The following is a 20007-nucleotide window of genomic DNA, read 5'->3' as shown; positions in this document are numbered from 1 at the left end:
TGCCTAGCATGAGGTTTGAGGTGGAGTGTGTATTGGGGTTTCCCTGCTCCCAGTTCAGTGAATGCACAGAGAACAGACAGGCCTTAGAGAGCACTCTATTGGCTGAAGATGCAGAAATCCTTGGTTCACGACCCAAGGCAGCAGGCTCGGAGGCCTACCCTTTTAAAGTCAAGCCAGGCGGCTTTGATAATTTCATGGCTGAAACAGGCCTGCAAAGCCTGTTTTCTAAAATCTAGGCCTGACTCAGGAATTCAGATTTGGGGTTGGGGAGGTAGCCAAAGGCCTGGAAAGTCACATTCTGGTGCCCACTGAAGTTTAAGAGTGACTTGTATGATTCACGTAAGTTTTCCTGATGGTTTCTCAACGTTTGTCCCAAACTCTGAGGCAGTTAGCCTCACTGCGAAGTAATCCGTTATCATCCCTACGACGACCCAGTGCTCTAATTCCGGCTCCCACTATACAGACCAGGACACCTCACGCTCCCTGGGCCCCACCCCATTCCTACGGCAGGGAGTGGGCCTTCACGGAGGAGAGCTGAGCTTCGAGAACCGGGGAGTCCCCAAAGCCAGTGGTAGTCTCCCCCCCCCCCCCCCACTTTCAGATAGCTGGACGCCACGGGAACCTCCAGGCGCGTGGGGGCGGGGCTAGGCGCCGTCGCTGGGGGCGGGGCTGACCTGGCTGGGGGTGGGGCCTGGAACCGGGAGCGCTGGCCAGCCGAGCCGGAGCGCCCGCGGGGGAAGAGCGTCGCGGGCGGCCTAGAGGAGGTGAACGTGAGGTGAGGCTAGGCGGGCGGAGGTGGACGTGAGGCGAAGTGAGGCGAAGTGAGACGAGGTGAGGAGAGGCGGGACTGCGGGGCCGAATGGAGGAGAGGCGGGGCGGCCGGCCGAGGCGGCCCGCGGCCCGGGCGCGGAGCCGCGAGGTGGAGCGGGCGGGGACGCGGGGGTCCCGGACCTCTCCTCCGGGAGGGCCGGCCCCCTGGCGGCGCCGGCTGCAGTCCTGGAGCTTTAGCGGGCGGGAGGCCCCAGTCGGTGCCCTGAGGGGAGAGGAGGAGCGGGGCCGGGGAGGGTCACGCAGAGGAAGTGGCTCCAGCTGTGACCGTACCCGTCCCCCCCCCTCCCCCCGCCTCGTGTGTTTCTTGGCCGCACCGCTGAGCTGCAAGAATAGCACCTCGGAGCGGGCCGCCTCCCCGCGCATGGGTGCCCGCGCGGCGTGGAGAGAGAGCCGTGAATACGCGAGTGCGACCCGCCCCCGGTGTGCTCTCGTCTTCAGGGTGTGCGGGGCCCCGCCGGAGGATGTGCGGCCGAACCTCCTGTCACCTGCCCATAGATGTGCTCGCGAGAGCGTGTGCCTATCGGGACCGGCAGGGCCGGGAGCGGCTCCCCGAGTGGAAGGACCCCGACAAGTACTGCCCCTCTTACAACACGAGCCCTCAGTCGAACAGCCCCGTGCTCTTGTCACGTCTGCACTTTGAGAAGGTAACCGCGGGTCTCTGCGCCACACCAGCTTCCGGCCCATCCGCTTCTGTAGGGTTTGGCGTCTGCTCAGCCCCTGACATTGAACTTGAAAACCAGCCGTTGCTCATATAGTCTGATCCCCAGTTGAGAACCACTCTGGACCTCACTGCAAGAAGTTTTATCGCTTTCTTCTTACCTTAGAAGAGGATTCCGTATTTATTCTTCAGGCTCAGTGGAAGGCTAGTTATAATACGTGCCAAATTTATTTGAACACGCCCCCCCCCCCCCTTTGGGTGCTTTTTTTTTTTAATGTTTTTATTTATTTTGAGAGAGAGAGACAATCCCAGGCAGGCTCCGAACGTCAGCGCAGAGCGCAATATGGGGCTGGAACTCACTAACCTTGAGATCGTGACCTGAGCCAGAGCCCCGCGCTTAATGACTGAGCCACCCAGGCGCCCCTCGAAGGTTTTTTAAGATCACATCTTTCAAACCTCACTGATCATCAAGGTCATTTGAGTACCTTTGGAAAAAAAAAAAAAAAGATTTCCATGCCCCTTTACCAGCCCAGTTGAACCAGAATCTCTAGGCCTAGGGCAGGATTAAGGCTAGCTAATGTGAAACACTTGTGGTGCTTCTTGAATGTTGAAGTTTCTATTTTTTTCTGCTTGTGTTTTCAGTCGGTTTACGTTTTGTCTTTTATTGAAACTAGGAACAGATGCATTTGGTTTGGTTATCTGAAGTTTAATTCCACCTCATTGTTTCTACAGTATTTACCCATGTAGTGTTGGAGTGACCAATAATTCATAATCATGTTTTGGTTCTTTGCTTTATCTCCTGAATGTGTGTGTTCAGGTGTGTGCGTGCAACTGTGTGCCAGTGCTAGCATGTAGTAAATAAAATGCTTAATTCTAGAAATGAATGGTTGGTTTCTCCATGTCTTAAGCATTTTAAATGCCCTTGAGAGGTTATGAAAAATTATGATTGTTTTCCATCATGGGTATTTATTCTATTGGATCCATAATGCTTAAATCACTTTATAAAGTCAATTATACCCTTGCTACTTACTCTTCAGAACTCTTGTAATAATATTGTAGTCAAGATTCATTTCTATATTACTTGAAATAAATGGGCCCCCAGGTGGCTCAGTCGGTTAAGGCATCTGACTTTGGCTCAGGTCATGATCTCGCGGTTCTTGAGTTCGAGCCCTACATCGGGCTCTGTGCTGACAGCTTAGAGCCTGGAATCTGCTTCAGATTCTGTGTCTCCTTCTCTTTCTGCTCCACGCCTGCTCGCACTCTGTTGCACTCTTTCTCTCTCTCTCTCTCTCAAAAATATAATATTTAGAAGAAATAAGCATACTAAATAACATTGATCTTTTTTGTTGAATGAAATAGAAAATGGCTTATTCTTGAGCCATTTTTACTGGGTGCATACCTCCCTGTTGAAACTAAAAAAAAAATTTTTTTTTATGAGAGGGAAATCAAAATAAATATCATGGGGGATCTTAACTTGGAAAGGAAAGAATTAAACATGTCTCAGAGGAAGACCTAATTTCAAGTGAAAAGAGAGATTAAATGTGTGGTCCTTATTCTTTTTTAGCCTTGGTTCTCTTTATACCACCTCTTTAAAATTATAGAATGAATGTCAGCTGGAAGAAAATATTTGTTTTAGCAGATGTAAAGAAGTGTAGACATATTGTGACTTGTCCTAGGTTACCCAGCAAATGAGGGACAGAGCTGGGACTGAGGTCCAGACCACTTTCCCCACTCCAGTGGATGCTTCCCGGAACTAGGAATGGGGAAGGTGGAGCCTCTAGCAAAAGTAGCCCTCTCTTTCCGTCAGTGGTATGAATTTGCTGATGTAGTGTTTTGATTCCACATCTCTAATAAATTTTGTTAAGATTGCTGGGGTTTCCTAATTTTGATAAAATTTGAGGTTCCATTTGTCTCAAACCTGTAAATTGTAAAACAAAATTGGAATCATTTCAGCTGTTCATTAAACCTTATCATCAACGGCCAACACGTGTACAGATTGCAATATTTGCATTTGAAACCACTGATTTGCAGATTACTTCCTCTTTCATTTATCTACCCCAGCTCTACCAGCTGTTCTGGTCACAAGTCCAAAAGGGTAGAGGAAAAAGATGACTAATATTGAGCAATATTTTCAGTATTTTGGCTTCTCAGCCACCTTTTATTTCTTGTTCCCAGTAGGGGGCAGCCTCATGTTTAGGTTTAGTTTTCAATCGTCCAGTGAACACACTAGCATTAAAGGGGATCAGTGGGATTTGTAAAAGTAGGATTTCTCAACCTAAGCAGTATCAACATTTTGGGTGGGAAAAGTCTTTGCTGTGAAAAGCTGTCCTGTGCATTGCAGCATGTTTATCAGCATTGCTGGCCTCTACCTACCAGATGCCGGTAGCATTACTGGCCTCTAACCACCAGATTCTTTGTGGTGGGAAGCTGTCCTGTGCACTGCAGAATGTTTAGCAGCTTTGCTGGCCTCTACCCGCCAGATTTCTACCCCCTAGATCTTGGTGGTGGGGAAGGATTGTCACACTTGCCACATGTTGCGAATCTCAAATTTAGAGTATTGTTGTCTTGCAGATTCCTGATGAGAATCCATTTAGTTGACCATTGTATAATGTTCTCTCATTTATGCTTTGGGTAGGGGGCTTGGAAGGCACGTTTGATTCTGGAAAAGAGGACTTACAAAAGCTCTGTTTTCATACTTTCTTTCTCTTCCTATCTCAGATGAGATTAACACTTAGATTTTCATTGTCTACCCTACTGTAAACAGAAGGAATGAGGGGCCCCCAGAAAAAGAAAGATGAGACATAGCTTTGGTGACACAAGAGAAGTCATTTTAGGCCCCCACCTATTTTCCGTGATCTACGCCCTACTGGCTCCACTTGCCTTAAGCACACTTCTTGCAGAATTTCAAAAGGAGGTGTCAGAATTACAAAGAAATACAAAAACCTCCTGTAGTTAAGGATTTTAAGGGAAAAAAGGGAATGCAAAAACTAACACTCTCTACCAGTCCAGGAAGTAGCCTAACCATACCAGTGGTAAAACTCCCAGTGCTGTTTCAAAAGTAAACAAGGTCCAGCATTCCTTACCTGAAATAATGAGCCCAAGCCCCATGCAGTTCACACACTGCTGTCCCTGAGCCTGCACTTAACCCCTTTCCCCTTGTCCTACAGTTACCTCTGCTTCCTTATAAGGAGCACAGGCTTCTTTAATGTAATATAGGTTGCATGTATAGGCATGTTCTCTAAGTACACCTGTGCAGCCTTATGTCCACTTTCACATTCAGTGACAAAGCTCCCCTTTCTGAATGTTCATCCTAACCCTAAAATAAACCCAGTCACCACCACCCCCATCTCCACTTCCCCCATCTTACTCCCTCCTCCCGTCTTATTTGCTGCAAATAGTTTCCTTTGTGTGACTCCACCTGGCATAGTTTCTATGTGGAACTCACCAAGGAGCGAAGTCAACTGTTAGTTCAGTTATACTACCATTTCTTCTAGGGTAGTCTTTTCCTTAGTTACGTTGCACGCTCATCGGTTGCTTTTGTTTTTCCTGCCTCTTGGCATACAATATACCCAGACTGCCTCTGTCTTTAAGCGGGAAAATATACACACGTGTGCGTATGTATACACACACGCACAGTTGAAACTCATTATTTGTAGATTTCATGTTTGCAAATGTGTCTGCTTGCTAAAATTGTGTATATTCCCCAAAATAATACTCATGTCGCTTTTGAAGTCTTTCACAGACATATAGACAGGAAGAAATTTTGAATTACCCAAAGTACACATTCCCAGCTGAGGTTGAGTAAGGCAAAACTCTACCTTCTTGTTTCAGCTCTTACATTGTAAACAAGTACTCTTCTTGGAGTTGATTTAGTGCTATTTCTTGCATTTCTCTGCATTTCGTTGGTGATTTCACTGTTTGAAATTGCCCCCAAGCTGGGCACCTGGGTGGCTCAGAGTGTCTGACTTTGGCTCAGGTTATGATCTCATGATCTCATGGTTTCTGAGTTTGAGTCCCCCATGGGGCTCTGAGCTGACAGTGCAGAGCCTGCTTGGTATTCTCTCTTTCTCTCCCTCTCTCTCCACCCACTTGGACTTTTTCTCTCTCTTTCAAAATAAATAAATTAAAAAAAAAAATTGCTCCCAAGCATAGTGCTAGAGTGCTGGCTAATATTTTATTTACTTACTTACTTATTTAAATGTTTATTTATTTTTGAGAAAGAGAGAGAAAGAGAGCATGAGCAGGAGGAGCAGAGAGAGAGGGAGACACAAGATCTGAAGCAGGCTCCAGGCTTTGAGTTGTCAGAGATATCTGGCTTATTTTACTCAGTGTAATGTTTTCAAGGTTGATCCATTTGATAGAATGTGTCACTACTTCATTGCTTGTTTATGGCTGAGTAATAGAATTCACTCTCTGCTCATGGTCTCTTCCAACCTGTATTGTACCACACCACATAGAATAGTGTGTGTGCGCGCGCGCGCGTGCATTTTAATCTGTAGATTTCATCAAAGTCTCAAGGGGCCAATTACCCCAATAAAGTGTAACGACTATGTGTCAGAGGCCCCTAAGAGTACCCCCACATTTGGAGATTAGGTTAGAAGGACTTAGCGTATAAGGCTCAGGTTTATTACAGTGAAAAGATACGCAATAGCATTAGCAAGGGAAAGAGACATAAGTAGGAGTCTGGAAAAAAATCCATGCATAGGCTTCCTTAGGTTCTCTTCTTCCTGTGAGGAGATATACCAGGAAATATCCTTCTCCAGCAATGAAAAATACAGTAATGTGTGGTGTTTCTGCCTGGGGCAATCCATTAGAAACTAAAAGCCCAGGGTTTTTATTAGGTACTCTGCCTAGCAAGTACCTAAATTCCAGAGTCTCAAAAGGAAAGCAGATGTTCAGCATAAATCTCATTTTTGTACAGACTAGGTACAGTGAACCATCCTGTATCTGTTAGGAAAAGGGGAACACTCAAAATCCAAGGTCCCAGATGCTAAGGGCCAACCTTGTAAGCAGGCCTTCCTGAAAATAGCATCCTTGGACTTGCTATAACTTTTCTGCACAAAACCACTTCCTACACATTCTTGACATTGCCTCTTTGTTCATTTAATTTTTTTTTTAAGTTTAGTTACTTTTTTTAGTAATCTCTACAACCAGTGTAGGGCTGGAATTCATGACCCCAAGATCAAGAGTTACACACTCCTCCAACTGAGCCAGCCAGGCACCCATGTTCGTTTAATTTCATATCTGGTCTTCCCTCCCATTCTCTTCTTTGTCTGCATTTTGTACCCCTTGTGGGATCCAATTTAAGAACTACCCCACCCCTGTCCTTTCTGTCTCCTCTAAGGAGCTAATACTTTTCCATTCCATCTCTCACGGATCACTCTCTGCTGAACTCCTTTGTGACTCCTTGTATGTACCACTTCTTTTTTTTTTTTTTTTTTTAATTTTTAAAAAATGTTTATTTATTTTTGAGAGACACAGAGACAGAATGAGAGTGGGTTAGGGGCAGAGAGAGAGGGAGACAGAATCGGAAGCAGGCTCCAGGCTCAGCTGTCAGCACAGAGCCTGACACGGGGCTCGAACCCACGAGCTGTGAGATCATGACCTGAGCCGAAGTCGGACGCTCAACCGACTGAGCCACCCAGGCGCCCCTTGTATGTACCACTTCTATGGCCCTTAGCCTATTGTATCTTACATTATTAATGTTTTGTTGTATATTATATTATTAATGTTTTTATGTCTTTGTGGCCTCATATGTCATCGTGCAAGTCCTTTGAAGTTAAGCACTCTTCTATGTGCCCCCACAGCACCCTGAACATCCCTCATCCTAGCATGTCCCTCATTGTATTATCGTTGTCTGTAACATGTGCTGACTTATTTATTTATTTTTATTTTAGAGAGAGAGTGTGAATGGTGTAGAGAAGGAGAGAGAGAGAGAGTGAGGAGCTTTAAGTGGCTCCATGCTCAGTGCCGAACCCAACATGGGGCTCGATCCCACAATCCTGGGATCATGATCTGAGCCAAAATCAAGAGTTGGACACTCAACCAACCAAGCCACCCCAGCTCCTCTGTAGTATGTTCTTTTTAAGAGCTGGAACCACATGAACTGCTAGGCCTAGCACTCTCTCTCTCTCATAGCAGGCACTAATTCAAAGTTTACAGGGACTAAACTTCTTTGTATCCCCCACCCTACCCAAGCAGTATGTCTTACATTCTAATAAATACTAAAGAACATCAATTGCTGAAGAGTTCAAGTTACTCACATCATGATAGATAAATCATTAAAATTGTTTTTCAAATAGATCTTTCCCTTTTAGTGTTCTTCTCTGTACTTTTTGTATTTTGATATTAATAGTAACATAATGCATGTGCCAAATTTGGTTTTGTAAATTTCATTATGCTCTACTCACTGGATCTTAACCTTTTCCCATGGCAGGGTGCAGACCCATCTGAGCGTATCATTGCTCCCATGAGATGGGGCTTGGTCCCATCTTGGTTCAAAGAGGATGATCCTTCCAAACTTCAGTTCAACACTACCAACTGTCGTAGTGATACCATAATGGAGAAACGGTCCTTCAAGGTAGGTAGCTGGTCTAGAGAAAAGGCACATATTCTGTTCTGTTTTCTGACAGAGTTGTTAGTATCTTATATACCTGAGAAATAAAATAAGGATCTCCTGGAAAGTGTGTTCCCAGTCGCGAATAATGTTGAGGGTGGTTATGCATATTACTGCATGATAAATCATGCCAACACATAGTGGTTTAAAACAAAACTATTACTTCTCATATTTTGTAGGTTGACTAGGTTGAGAGAGAGAGAGAGAGAGAGAGAGAATGACAACTAGACAGTTTTCACTTGGAGGTTTTCATGCACTTATAATCAAATGACAGCTGGGGCTGGAGTACATTATTTAATCTTTTCAACATCTGCATAAGGAAGTTATGCGTAAGGAAAGTGAGGCACACAGACATTAAATAATTAAGGTCACACATTGGTGGATGTGAGATTTTTCGCTCAAGTACATGAAACATTCTGTCACCAAGACTGTATCTTGCTCACGTTTTTCCTCAGGTCCCTCTTGGAAAGGGAAGACGCTGTGTCGTCTTAGCAGATGGATTCTACGAGTGGCAGAGACGTCAGGGAACAAGCCACAAGCAGCCGTACTTCATCTATTTTCCCCAAGCCAAAACAGAAGAGGTATTGTCAACAGCATTCACAGTTTGGAAAGGAACAGAGAAACCGATGCAAAAAAGGACATTTTGTATCTTTCCTCCTAGAGTTGTGGGTTATTTTTTTTGACATAACTGCTTTATTGAGCTATAATTCACCATAAAATTCACCTTTTTAAAGGATGCAAGTCAGCGGTTTTTGTAGTATAGTCAAAGTTGTGCAACCATCACTGCTGTCTAATATTACATTTTCATTGCCCCCAAAAGAAATCCCGTATCTGTTATCTGTCACTGTCCATTCCCTATTCTTCCCAGTCCTGGGAACCACAAATCTTTCAGTCGCTATAGATTTGCCTAATTGGACATTTAATATATTTGGAGTCGTATAATATATGGTCTTTTGTATCTGGCTTGTTTTACTCAGTATAAGGTTTTCAAGGTTGATCCATGTGATAGCATGTGTCACTATTTAATTGCTTGTTTATGGCTGAGTAATAGTCCATTATATGGAAAGGCCACATTTTGTTTATTCATTCACCAGTTGATGGACACTTGGGTTGTTTCTACTTTTCATGGTTATAAATAAGGCTGCTATGGACATTCGTGTACAAGTTGTTACATGGGTATGTTTTAATTTCTCAAGTTTATACCTAGGGGTGAATTGGCCAGGTCACATGGTAACTCTATACTTCACATTTTCCTCGTAGAACTTTCATTTATTTTATTTTATTTATTTATTTTTTTAATGTTTATTCATTTTTTGAGAGGCAGAGAGAGACGGAGCATGAGCAGGGGAAGGGTGGAGAGAGAAGGAGACACAGAATCCGAAGCAGGCTCCAGGCTCCGAACCGACAGCACAGAGCCCAATGTGGGGCTCGAACTCACAAACTGAGATCATGACCTGACTGAAGTCGGATGTTTAACCAACTGAGCCACCCAGGCGCCCCTAGAACTTTCATTTTAAGACAAATGGTAAATTTAGCCTGTTCACAGAACATTATGAGGAGATTGAAAACAAATCAGATGTGCCAACATCATGTTTTCATTTTAATCAGATTTACTGCTCTAATACTGCTAAAGCCTTTGCGTTCTCACTGCAGTTTGCTTTGTTAAAATTGCAAATTATGGGGGGGCGCCTGGCTGGCTCAGTCAGTGGAGCATGTGACTCAATCTCAGGGTTGCGAGTTCAAGCCCCACATTGGGTATAGAGATTCCTTAAAAATAAAACCTTTATGGGGCGCCTGGGTGGCGCAGTTGGTTAAGCATCCGACTTCAGCCAGGTCACGATCTCGCGGTCCGTGAGTTCGAGCCCCGTGTCAGGCTCTGGGCTGATGGCTCAGAGCCTGGAGCCTGTTTCCAATTCTGTGTCTCCCTCTCTCTCTGCCCCTCCCCCGTTCATGCTCTGTCTCTCTCTGTCCCAAAAATAAATAAACGTTGAAAAAAAAATTAAAAAAAAAAATAAAACCTTTAAAAATAAATTAATTAATTAAATTGATTTACTAGTAAGTCAGAATTCTGGGGCTCTCTAGAGGAATCCACTCCAAAAGATTCCTAGTGCTTAGCTTTTCCATCTTTAGGAATTTCCTATCTTAAAATTGCAATTTCCTCAGACACTCTTCTTGAGAGACTACGAGGCATTTGTGTGGATTAGGATGGGACTTCCTTCAGTCCTATACAGTTTTCCTTACCTATAAAAATGTATCTGTTCACTGGACTTTCATTAACCACATACGATTGTATATGGTCCTGCTACTAGTCTCCTGGAAGTAAAGTGAGACAGGATTTCTGTCCTTGATACTCGATTACCAAGACACACACAAGTCAACAGTTGCAGGTCAGCGGTGAATGCTCACTGAAGGCATGCTTGTGAGGTTATGGCGGCACAGAAGACAGCACGTAACTGAGACTGGGGTGACTCAGAAGGCTTCCCAGAGGAGGGAACTTTGTAACGTTTAGAAGATTTGCACTTGATGTAGTTAGCAATCTGGTGGGGTTAAAAATTCAGCATTCTGCTAGTTTGCTAGTTGTTTTCATTAGCTTGTTTTTCCTTTTCTCATGTTTTTCCCGGCTGCTTTTGGATTCAGTACTTTTTATGATTCCATTTCGTCTCCACTGTTGGCTGCTTACTTTTACTTCTTTTAAAAATGTTAAATTGGTTAGGTATCTGACTTCGGCTCAGGTCGTGACCTCACAGTTTGTGGGTTTGAACCCTGAAGCCTGCTTTGGATTCTGTCTCCCTCTCTCTCTCTGCCCTTCCCCTGCTTGTGCACACGCTCGCTCTCTCTCTCAAATTTAAATAAATATTTAAAAATTTTTTAAAAATTGTTTTTGGAGGGCATCCGGGTGGCTCAGTTGGTCAAGCATACAACTCTTAAAATTCAGCTCAGGTCATGATCCCAGGGTCGTGGAATCAAGCCCTGTGACAAGCTCTGTGCTAACAATGCAGACCCTACTTGATACTCTCTCTTTCTCCCTCTACCCCGTCCCCTGCTCTCTCTCAAAAAAATTTTAAATAAATAAGTAAAGTTTTTGTGGGTCACCTGGGTGGGTGTCCAGTCGGTTAAACATCCAACTTCAGCTCAGGTCGTGACCTCATGGTTCATGGGTTCGAGCCCCACATTGGGTTCCTCACTGACAATGCAGAGTCTGCCTGGGATTCTCTCTCTCTCCCCCTCCCTCTGCTCCTCCCCCACTTAAGCTCTCTCTCACTCTCAAAATAAATAAACATTAAAAAGAAGATTCCTTCTTCCCCTGTCTCCCTGCCCCTCCCCTGCTTGCTTACACACATGCGCTCTCAAAAATAAAATAATAGGGGCGCCTGGGTGGCTCAGTCGGTTAAGCGTCCGACTTCAGCTCAGGTCACGATCTCGCGGTCCGTGGGTTCGAGCCCCGCGTCGGCTCTGGGCTGATGGCTCAGAGTCTGGAGCCTGCTTCCGATTCTGTGTCTCCCTCTCTCTCTGCCCCTCCCCCGTTCATGCTCTGTCTCTCTCTGTCCCAAAAATAAATAAACGTTAAAAAAAATTTTTTTTTTTAATAATAAAATTTAAAAATAAATAAATAAGATAAAATATAAAAAGAAGCTTTGTTTAGTTAAAAAAACAAAAATAGAATAAAAATGCTTTTGGTAGCTATTCTGTAATACACATTTTTTTTACATTTTTTTTGAGAGAAAGAGAGAGAGACAGAGCACAAGTGGGGGATGGGCAGAGAGACACACACACAGAATCTGAAGCAGGCTCCAGGCTCTAAGCTATGAGCACAGAGCCCGACCCGGAACTTGAACCCACCAACCGTAAGATCATGACCTGAGCCAAAATCAAGAGTCAAATGCTTAACCGACTGAGCCACCCAGGTACCCCCACTAATTTCCATTTTTGAACGGTGTTTTCACTGTGTATAGAATTCTGGGTTGGCAGTCTTTTGGTTTTTTTCCAGCACTTAAAAAAAGTACTCCATAGGCTCTGGCTCTTCTAGGGTTTTTTTGAGAAGTCTACTCTAATTTTTGTCTTTTTTCTTCCATTTGTAATGTGTTTCTATCACTCCTCTTTCCCTAATGCCTTCAACATTTCCCATTGGTTTTTAGCAGTTTTAATATGATGTGTGTAGTTTTGTGCGTTTGTATGTTTGGCATGTTCACTGAGCTTCCTCCTGTCTGTGGTTTGATGTCTCTCATAATTTTTGGTAAATTTTCAGCCATTGTATATTCAGATATTTCTTCTTACTCATTTCTCTTCACATTCTGTGATTCTAATTGCACGTTAGACCATTTGATATTGTCCCATAGTTCTTCAGTGTTCTGTGTATTTTATTTTATCTCTGTGTTTTAGTTTGGGTAGTTTTTACTGTCAAGTTTTTAAGTTCACTGATATTTTCTTATTTTGCCAACATTTCTTAACTGTTTAATGTACGCTGTTCACCTTTTCTATAAGAGCCTTTAACATTTTTTTTAAGTAGACTTCACACCCAACACGGATGTGAGCTCATGACGCCAAGATCATGACCTGAGCTGAGATTAAGAGTCAGATGCCTAAGCCACCCAGGTGCCCCAAGAACCTTTAACATATTAACTAAACATTTTTTAATGTTTATTTCTGAGAGAGAGACACAGACAGACAAAGCGTGAACAGGGAAGAGGCAGATGAGGGAGACACAAAATCTGAAGCAAGCAGGCTCCAGGCTCTGAGCGGTCAGTACAGAGCCTGACACGGGGCTCGAACTCAAAAACCATGAAATCATGACCTGAGCTGAAGTCAGATGCCTACTGACTGAGCCCACCCAGGGGCCCAAAATTAAACTTATTTTAAATTCCCTCTGATAGTTGAGCATTTGGGGAAAGTGGTATCTTGAGTCTGGTTCTGTTGATCTCTATATCCCTTGACAGTTCATTTTGTTTTCTGGCTTTTTTTTTTTTTTAATTTGAGAGAGAATTCAAGCAGGGGAGAGGGGCAGAGGGAGAAAGAGAAAATCTTAAGCAGGTTCTACACTTAGCACGGACCCCAGTGTAGGGCTCGATCTCACAACCCCAGGGATCATGATCTGATCCCAAATCAAGAGTCGGATGCTCAACTGACTGAGCCACCCAGGCACCCCATCTTGTAATTTAAAAAAAAATTTTTTTTTAATGTTTATTTATTTTTGAGAGACAGAGTGTGAGCAGGGGAAGGGCAGAGAGAGAGGGAGACAGATTCTGAAGCAGGCTCCAGGCTGTGCACTGTCAGCACAGAGCCCGACGTGGGGCTCGAACTCACAAAGGCGAGATCATGACCTGAGCCGAAGTCAGATGCTCAACTGACTGAGCCACCCAGGCACCCCCGATCTTGTAATTTTTGATTGATTGCCAGACATACAGGCTGAGATAAATTTTTGCCTGGAAATGTATACACTTACCCTTCTAATAGGGTAATGTGTGAGGTTGAGTTGATCTTATCAGGAGCTGAACTGGTTTCGTTGATACGATTACCTTTGTTTATTACAGGTTTTAAATTTCTCTGTGCCGTTTTGTGTTCATGGTAAGGTGATTTTCCAGAGAGTTTTTCTCAGTAGCCCTGCTTCCTTCCGCTGTAGTACTTCCCTTTGAGCCTGTGCTGTGGAGAGGCTCTGTCTGTGCTCTTGCTGCTTCCCCAGAATTAGGCTGCTGTTGCTGTCCATGTGGTGCTTGCTGATCTAAAGGGTGGGAGAGCATTCTTTATTGTCTTCATACAGCCTCAAATCTCAGAACTGTCAGGCTCAGGCTTTCTCAGGGATCCTGCTCTTTCCCCAGGAGAGTAGAGGGATTTTTCTTTCACCCTTCCCCAGACTCAGTGGGTCTTTACCTGTATCTTATGGTCAATAGGGTTTATAACCCATACTCTGGCCCCTTAAGGCTTTTGCTCCTTAGAGGAGAAATGATTGGGTGGGACTTCACACCTTTCCTGATGCAGGAGAGCTCCCCTCCTCTAGGCGCATACCAGCAAGGAAGGCTTTCTCTAGTCTCCTGCTCTGCCTCCATCTTTCTTGTGAGCAGCTAGGAAGGTTCACGGAGAAGAGTCTGCAAGCTGATGCAAAGTCCCCTGATGTCTGCAGCTCCCACGGGTTCTAGACTCACAGGCTAGCCCACACAGTGCTTTTAAACAATTTGGTGATAATTTTGTCTGAATGAAGGCCTTGTCTTCCTCCTATTGCCATCAGTAAGCCAGTACTTATGTCTTGTCTTCCCTTGGAGGCCCCTGTCTTTCCGTAAAGTTCAGGCCAGTTTGTTGCCCAGTGACCTCAGTTTTCTGATGAATTTTTTTTGAAGTTATGATTTTTGTAGATTATCTAGCTTTTTTCTTTTTTTATATATATTTTTTTCTTCTAATGTTAATTTTTGAGAGAGAGAGAGAGAGAAAGCAAGCGCACAAATGGGAGGGGCAGAGAGAGAGGGAGACACAGAATCCGAAGCAGGCTCCAGGCTCTGAGCTGTCAGCATAGGGCCTGATGTGGGGCTCGAACTCACAAGCCCTGAGATCAGGATCTCAGCCAAAGTTGGATGCTTAACTGACTGAGCCACCCAGGTACTCCTAGCTTTTTTTTTTTTTTTTTTTCATGTTTATTTATTTTTGAAAGAAAGAGACAGAGTGTGAGTGGGGGAGGGGCAGAGAGAGACGAAAACACAGAATCCAAAGCAGGCTCCAGGCTCTGATCTGTCAGCACAGAGCCCAAACATGAGACTCAAAGTCACAAAACCGTGAGATCACTGACTGAGCCACCCAGGTGCCTCTCCTAGCTTTTTTTCTTATTGTTAGGGTGGAGGGGAATGACAGGCTAGATCCTGGAAAACCTGAATGCCTACTGATGGTATCGGTTTGTATTCTGAAAGCATTAAGGAGCCATAAATCCATAGCTTCAGTGGGTACTTACCACCAAACCTCTTTCTTTTGGCAACAGTGGATCAAGAACAGTTAATAACACATGGGCTGAAGTACCTCTAAACATTGTCATGTTAAGTCTATAGTAGTACCCAACTGTGTGTAGGAGGGGGCTGCTGAATATCTAATCTGTCCACATATTTTGCTTCCAGTCAGGTAGCACTGATGTTGCAGAGAGTCCTGAGCACTGGAAGAAAGTCTGGGACAACTGGAGGCTGCTGACAATGGCGGGGATCTTTGACTGCTGGGAGCCCCCAGAAGGAGGAGACCTTCTGTATTCCTACACCATCATCACAGTAGATTCCTGCAAAAGCTTGAATGACATTCACCCTAGGCAAGTCACAGATCTTATCCCTGGGTCCAAAAGGATTCAGAGGAAGATTTGTTTCCTGCTTTTAGATAGGTAGCTTTTGGATTCAGTGTTTCTGTATGCACAAATTTTTTTTTTTTTTTTTTAACATTTCTTTATTTTTGAGACAGAGAGAGACAGAGCATGAACGGGGGAGGGTCAGAGAGAGAGGGAGACACAGAATCTAGATTGAAGCAGGCTCCAGGCTCTGAGCAGTCAGCACAGAGCCCGACACGGGGCTCAAACCCACAGACAGTGAGATCGTGACCTGAGCCGAAGTCGGACGCCCAACTGACTGAGCCACCCAGGCGCCCCTGTATGCACAAATTTAGAGAGTAGCAGTTGTTTTGCAAAATACAGTTATAGTCAGTTTCGCTATAATATGACGTGTTCCTAAAAGTCACACTATGCAAAACTGTACAGTGTATACCCAAGAACTTATGAGAAAAGTGGGGTTTTAAGGGGCAACACCTAAAAATTGGTCAGGAACACATGAAGAAATAATAGGGATCTGTATATTAAAAACAGTACTATTGTTGTCTATGTAGATATTACATTAAATATGGCACTTTACCTTAGAAAAATTTGCTTCTGGAAATGAGTGTTGGAAAAGTTGTAGCTTATGAGCTATTATGAAATGAAAGGAAGATTATTTAAAATTTATGATCTTTTGCGGTCTTAAATCCTGGGCATGTCTTTCTGCCTTTGAAGTGTTGTTCCTTCAAGACATGCATTTATAATAGGTATGTATTTAATCAGAATTGAACAATTTGATCCAACGTATAGCCTCCTCCTGCAATTAACTTCTGTATCACTGCTGAGAAAATTATTCCTAACATCTTCTGGGTCCCAGGAGGCATCTTAGGCAGCCATTTTGCCTTCTGAGGCATAGGCGTAGTTCACAATTATGGGAATAACTCTTACTGTAAATTTAGAGATTAATATTATAAAAGTTTTCCCTTTAATTTCCCTTTAATTCTTGGCTGAGGCATCGTGGGAAGTTTACCAGTTGGTTAGCATGTACACTGGAGTGCTCTGGATCCAGTCATAGCACCGTTCACTGTCTTTGCCATAAAACTGTGTAAGCTCGTTCTCCTCGTGGTGAATTTTGTGCCCTGTCAAGTTGTGGTCAAGGAGCACATGGCAACAATCAGCATGTGAGGTGCAGAGGAAGGACGAGCTTCTCCTTAGGATGATTTGTACTGACTCAAGTCTCCCTTCTGTCCCTACCCTCACTCTACTCTACCTGCCAACTAATGTCTCTACCTCACTGGCTAGGATGCCTGCCATATTAGATGGAGAGGAGGAAGTCTCTAAATGGCTTGACTTTGGTGAGGTCTCAACTCAGGAAGCTCTGAAGTTAATCCACCCCACAGAGAATATCACCTTCCATGCAGTCTCTTCCGTGGTGAACGACTCCGGGAACAACACTCCTGAATGTGTGACTCCTATCAGCCTACTGGTCAAAAAGGTAGGGGCCTGTGATTCTGACAGTCCTTTCTGAGCTTTCTGTCTTCTGTCAAGATATCTTTTTCTTTTAGGATACGGCCTTTCCCAATTAGCTTTATGTTTTTTTAACTTATTTATTTATTTATTTATTTATTTATTTATTTATTTTTATTTATTTTTTTGAGAGAGAGAGAGAGAGAGAGAGAGAGAGAAAAGTGGGGCTCACCCGAAGCAGGGCTCGAACTCACAAACCTAAGCCGAAGTCAGATGCTTAACCGACTGTGCCACCCAGGCACACAACAATTAGCTCTAATTTAAAACACCCAATGCTCACATTTCCTTGGGTATGGCAAGGTTGAACAGAGCAGTGATTCTCCAAGCTGGCTGTGACTCAGACTCCTCAGGAGAGCTCTTTCAAAATGTAAATGCTGGATCCTACCTAGACCTATTGAGTCAGTGTTCAAGGCTGGGCTTGGGCTTCTGTGTCTTTAAGAAGCTTCTTAAGTAAGTCTGATAAGCCAAGTTTGAAGATTCCTAATCTAGAGGGTGATTATAAGAAAGACAAAGGAATCCTTGTCCATAATTGTATCTTTGCCTCCCAGCTGTGTAGTTTTTTTTCTCTTTTCTGTATCTGCTTTCCCAACTACAAGTTGGAGGAGTTCCAATCCTTGTACTCCTTTAGGAGGATTTGAGAACATTCCTGCCCTGAACTTTAACTTTTTAGAATTGGCAAGGATCCAGTTGTATTTTCAAGGGAAGGTGAGCAGACCAAAGGCCTCCAGTGGGAACAGAAGTTCCAGAGCAAAAAACTGGCTTTTGCCAATATTTGGGGATGAAGATTTAGGAGTAGCAACTGTTTCCAGGTGGCACAGAGGGACTTAACTGGACATGGCTGGGTGCCTGGGTGGCTCAGTCAGTTGGGCGTCCGACTTCGGCTCAGGTCATGATCTCGCAGTCCGTGAGTTCAAGCCCCGCATCGGGCTCTGTGCTGACAGCTCAGAGCCTGGAGCCCATTTCAGATTCTGTGTCTCCCTCTCTCTCTGACCCTCCCCCGTTCATGCTCTCTCTCTGTCTCAAAAATAAATTTAAAAAAAAAAGTAAAAAAAAAAAAAAAGTAGGACATGGCTGAGTGTTCCAAGAATAGACATCTTAGAATGCCTGAGAAGTGTTAAGGACAATGATTACAAAACAGCTCCCCCCCGCCATTTTTATTCAGGTTTCTACGTTTTCCATACTCTGTGTCATCTTTTTCGTTTGTTGCAGTTCTTTGCTAACTCCTGCAACCCTGATCTTTTATTTCTTAGCTGTCTCTAAAAATGTAATGATACGCATTCATTTTGTACTAGACTCTGCCCCATTTCTGTCATGGTCTTTACTCCTGAAGAACTCCCATTCTGGAGAGGTGGCATTATGCAAATTCAGAACCTTCAGTTCAGCGTTGGGGTGCAGGTGTGAGAGAGCAGGAGGGAGCAGGCTGGTCAAGGAGAGGCTGCCCAGCGGGGAAACAAGTCAGCCTGTTCAGCCTTAGCTGAATCCTTAATCATGGTGACTCTTCAAAGCCATACCTCTCCAGTGTCATTTCCCTGCGCTCAGCCTGCTCTCACTGAACTACATCCTCTTCCCTAAGAAAGCTTCTTTCTCTGCACCTGTTTGAAATGCTCATCAACTCTCTTTTCTGACCAGTCCCACGCACCTTATATGTGAAGCTTGCTCTGAGAGCTGGTCCCTGCCTGTTTGTACCCCTTGGAGCATACTCAGTTGCTCCTTCCTTCCCCTCACTCCTGACCAGTCATCCCCATCTGGCTCTTAATAACATTTTCTAAGCCTGGGTCAGTACCTAATGCCTCTACCCCTGTTTCTTCCCTTGGAGTTGGTGTTTTCCTAAAAGCTAGAGCTGGGTGGTTTGAGTGTTCTTTGTCCTAGGAGCCCAAGGCAAGTCGTAGTAGCCAGAAGATGATGCAATGGCTGGCCACAAAGTCACCCAAAAAGGAAGACCCCAAAACACCCCAAAAGACAGAGTCAGATGTGCCCCAGTGGTCCAACCAGTTCCTGCAGAAGAGCCCACTCCCCACCAAGAGAGGTGCCACAGGACTCTTGGAGCGATGGCTGAAGCAAGAGGAGCCCGTGGCCAAGCGGCCGCACAACCAGTAACAGGACTTTCAGAGACTACTGCCACAATTTGCTGCATTAAATATTGTTGCTGGTGACAGGTGCTTGCGTTGTATGTTTGTGGATTTGCTTTGGGATGCGGTAGCACAGTAGTAGTTGACAGTTGTGGGTTTATGAATGAGTAGCTATCCTGCCTGCACCATGAACCCACAGGGGGGCAAATGGGCAGCCTAGAAAGAGGAGGGGCCACCACCATCAGTGCATAAGGGGCTTTATGGCTGTTGCCCTCTGCTGGTTTGACTGGTGGACCCTGCTGGCAATTCTCAGCCCTGACCTGGTACTGCTTACAAAAGGCTGTTTTCTGCCAGCTTTTGGAATTAAGTTCTTAAGACGTTATCTTTTTTTCTGAATAAATTATATTTGATAAACTGTCTACATTCCAGAAAATGCTGCTGTTAGGGGAAGTTCTGGATCTTACTGTTTTCTCCTAGGATCAGTCCTAGGGAATGGACTTTGTCACAAATATGGAGCACTGGGGCTTTCTGTGGATAAAACTGCTTTCTTGGAAATAGTAAGAAGGTTCAGTGGGGGTTAGGGAATGTTCTTTATTGAGTCTGTTTATTCTTAATACTTGTAAGTTTTGTGAATCCTTTAGCTTAAAAATTTTTAATGGTTTTTTATTTATTTCTGAGACCGAGCATGAGCAGGGGAGGGGCAGAGAGAGAGGGAGACACAGAATCCTTAGCAGGCTCCAGGCTCTGAGCTGTCAGCAGAACCTGATGCGGGGCTCAAACCCACCAGTTGTGAGATCATGACCTGGGCCAGAGTTGGGACGCTTAAACCAACTGAGCCACCCAGGCACCCCTGTGAATCCTTTAGCTTAAAACCAACCTGGGTGCTTGCCAAACACAGGGGACTAGGGGGAGAATGCTGTAGAGGCCAAAACTCTGTCCTAACCACAAGGAGCATAGGATCTGGTTGAGGAGAATACCCCATCACAGCCCACCAAGCCCTATCCAGATTCCCAGCCTCAGAGCAGAGCAGGGTACGAGGGTG

The 20007-nt window shown here is 44.5% G+C and overlaps 1 protein-coding gene across 3 annotated transcripts; it reads left to right on the top strand.

The window, feature by feature from the left end:
* Positions 1–686: 686 nt before the first annotated feature.
* Positions 687–19384, top strand: HMCES (5-hydroxymethylcytosine binding, ES cell specific). 3 transcript variants are annotated; one of them, XM_040463705.1, is made up of 7 exons: positions 687–775; positions 1270–1475; positions 7926–8069; positions 8561–8686; positions 15197–15378; positions 16672–16864; positions 18766–19384. In XM_040463705.1, exons 2-7 carry the CDS (start codon positions 1293–1295, stop codon positions 18991–18993), a joined length of 1056 nt encoding a protein of 351 aa, XP_040319639.1. In that variant the 5' UTR covers positions 687–775; positions 1270–1292; the 3' UTR covers positions 18994–19384. The 3 variants fall into 3 exon arrangements, with proteins under 3 accessions (XP_040319639.1, XP_040319640.1, XP_040319641.1); XM_040463706.1 differs by having other exon boundaries at positions 694–821; XM_040463707.1 differs by having other exon boundaries at positions 707–831.
* Positions 19385–20007: the final 623 nt, after the last annotated feature.

The sequence above is a fragment of the Herpailurus yagouaroundi genome, unplaced genomic scaffold (assembly GCF_014898765.1).
Source record: "Herpailurus yagouaroundi ecotype Mexico unplaced genomic scaffold, PumYag 419, whole genome shotgun sequence".
NCBI classification, from domain to species: domain Eukaryota; kingdom Metazoa; phylum Chordata; class Mammalia; order Carnivora; family Felidae; genus Herpailurus; species Herpailurus yagouaroundi.
This window is presented reverse-complemented; position numbering and strand designations above follow the sequence as displayed.

What these genes read in the sequence shown, in the direction of transcription:
- HMCES (XM_040463705.1), top strand. Translation starts at nt 1,293, where the DNA reads ATGTGCGGCCGAACCTCCTGTCACCTGCCCATAGATGTGCTCGCGAGA. An exon ending in CACGTCTGCACTTTGAGAAG is followed by an intron (nt 1,476 to 7,925) that starts GTAACCGCGGGT and finishes TTCCCATGGCAG; the next exon opens with GGTGCAGACCCATCTGAGCG. An exon ending in TGGAGAAACGGTCCTTCAAG is followed by an intron (nt 8,070 to 8,560) that starts GTAGGTAGCTGG and finishes GTTTTTCCTCAG; the next exon opens with GTCCCTCTTGGAAAGGGAAG.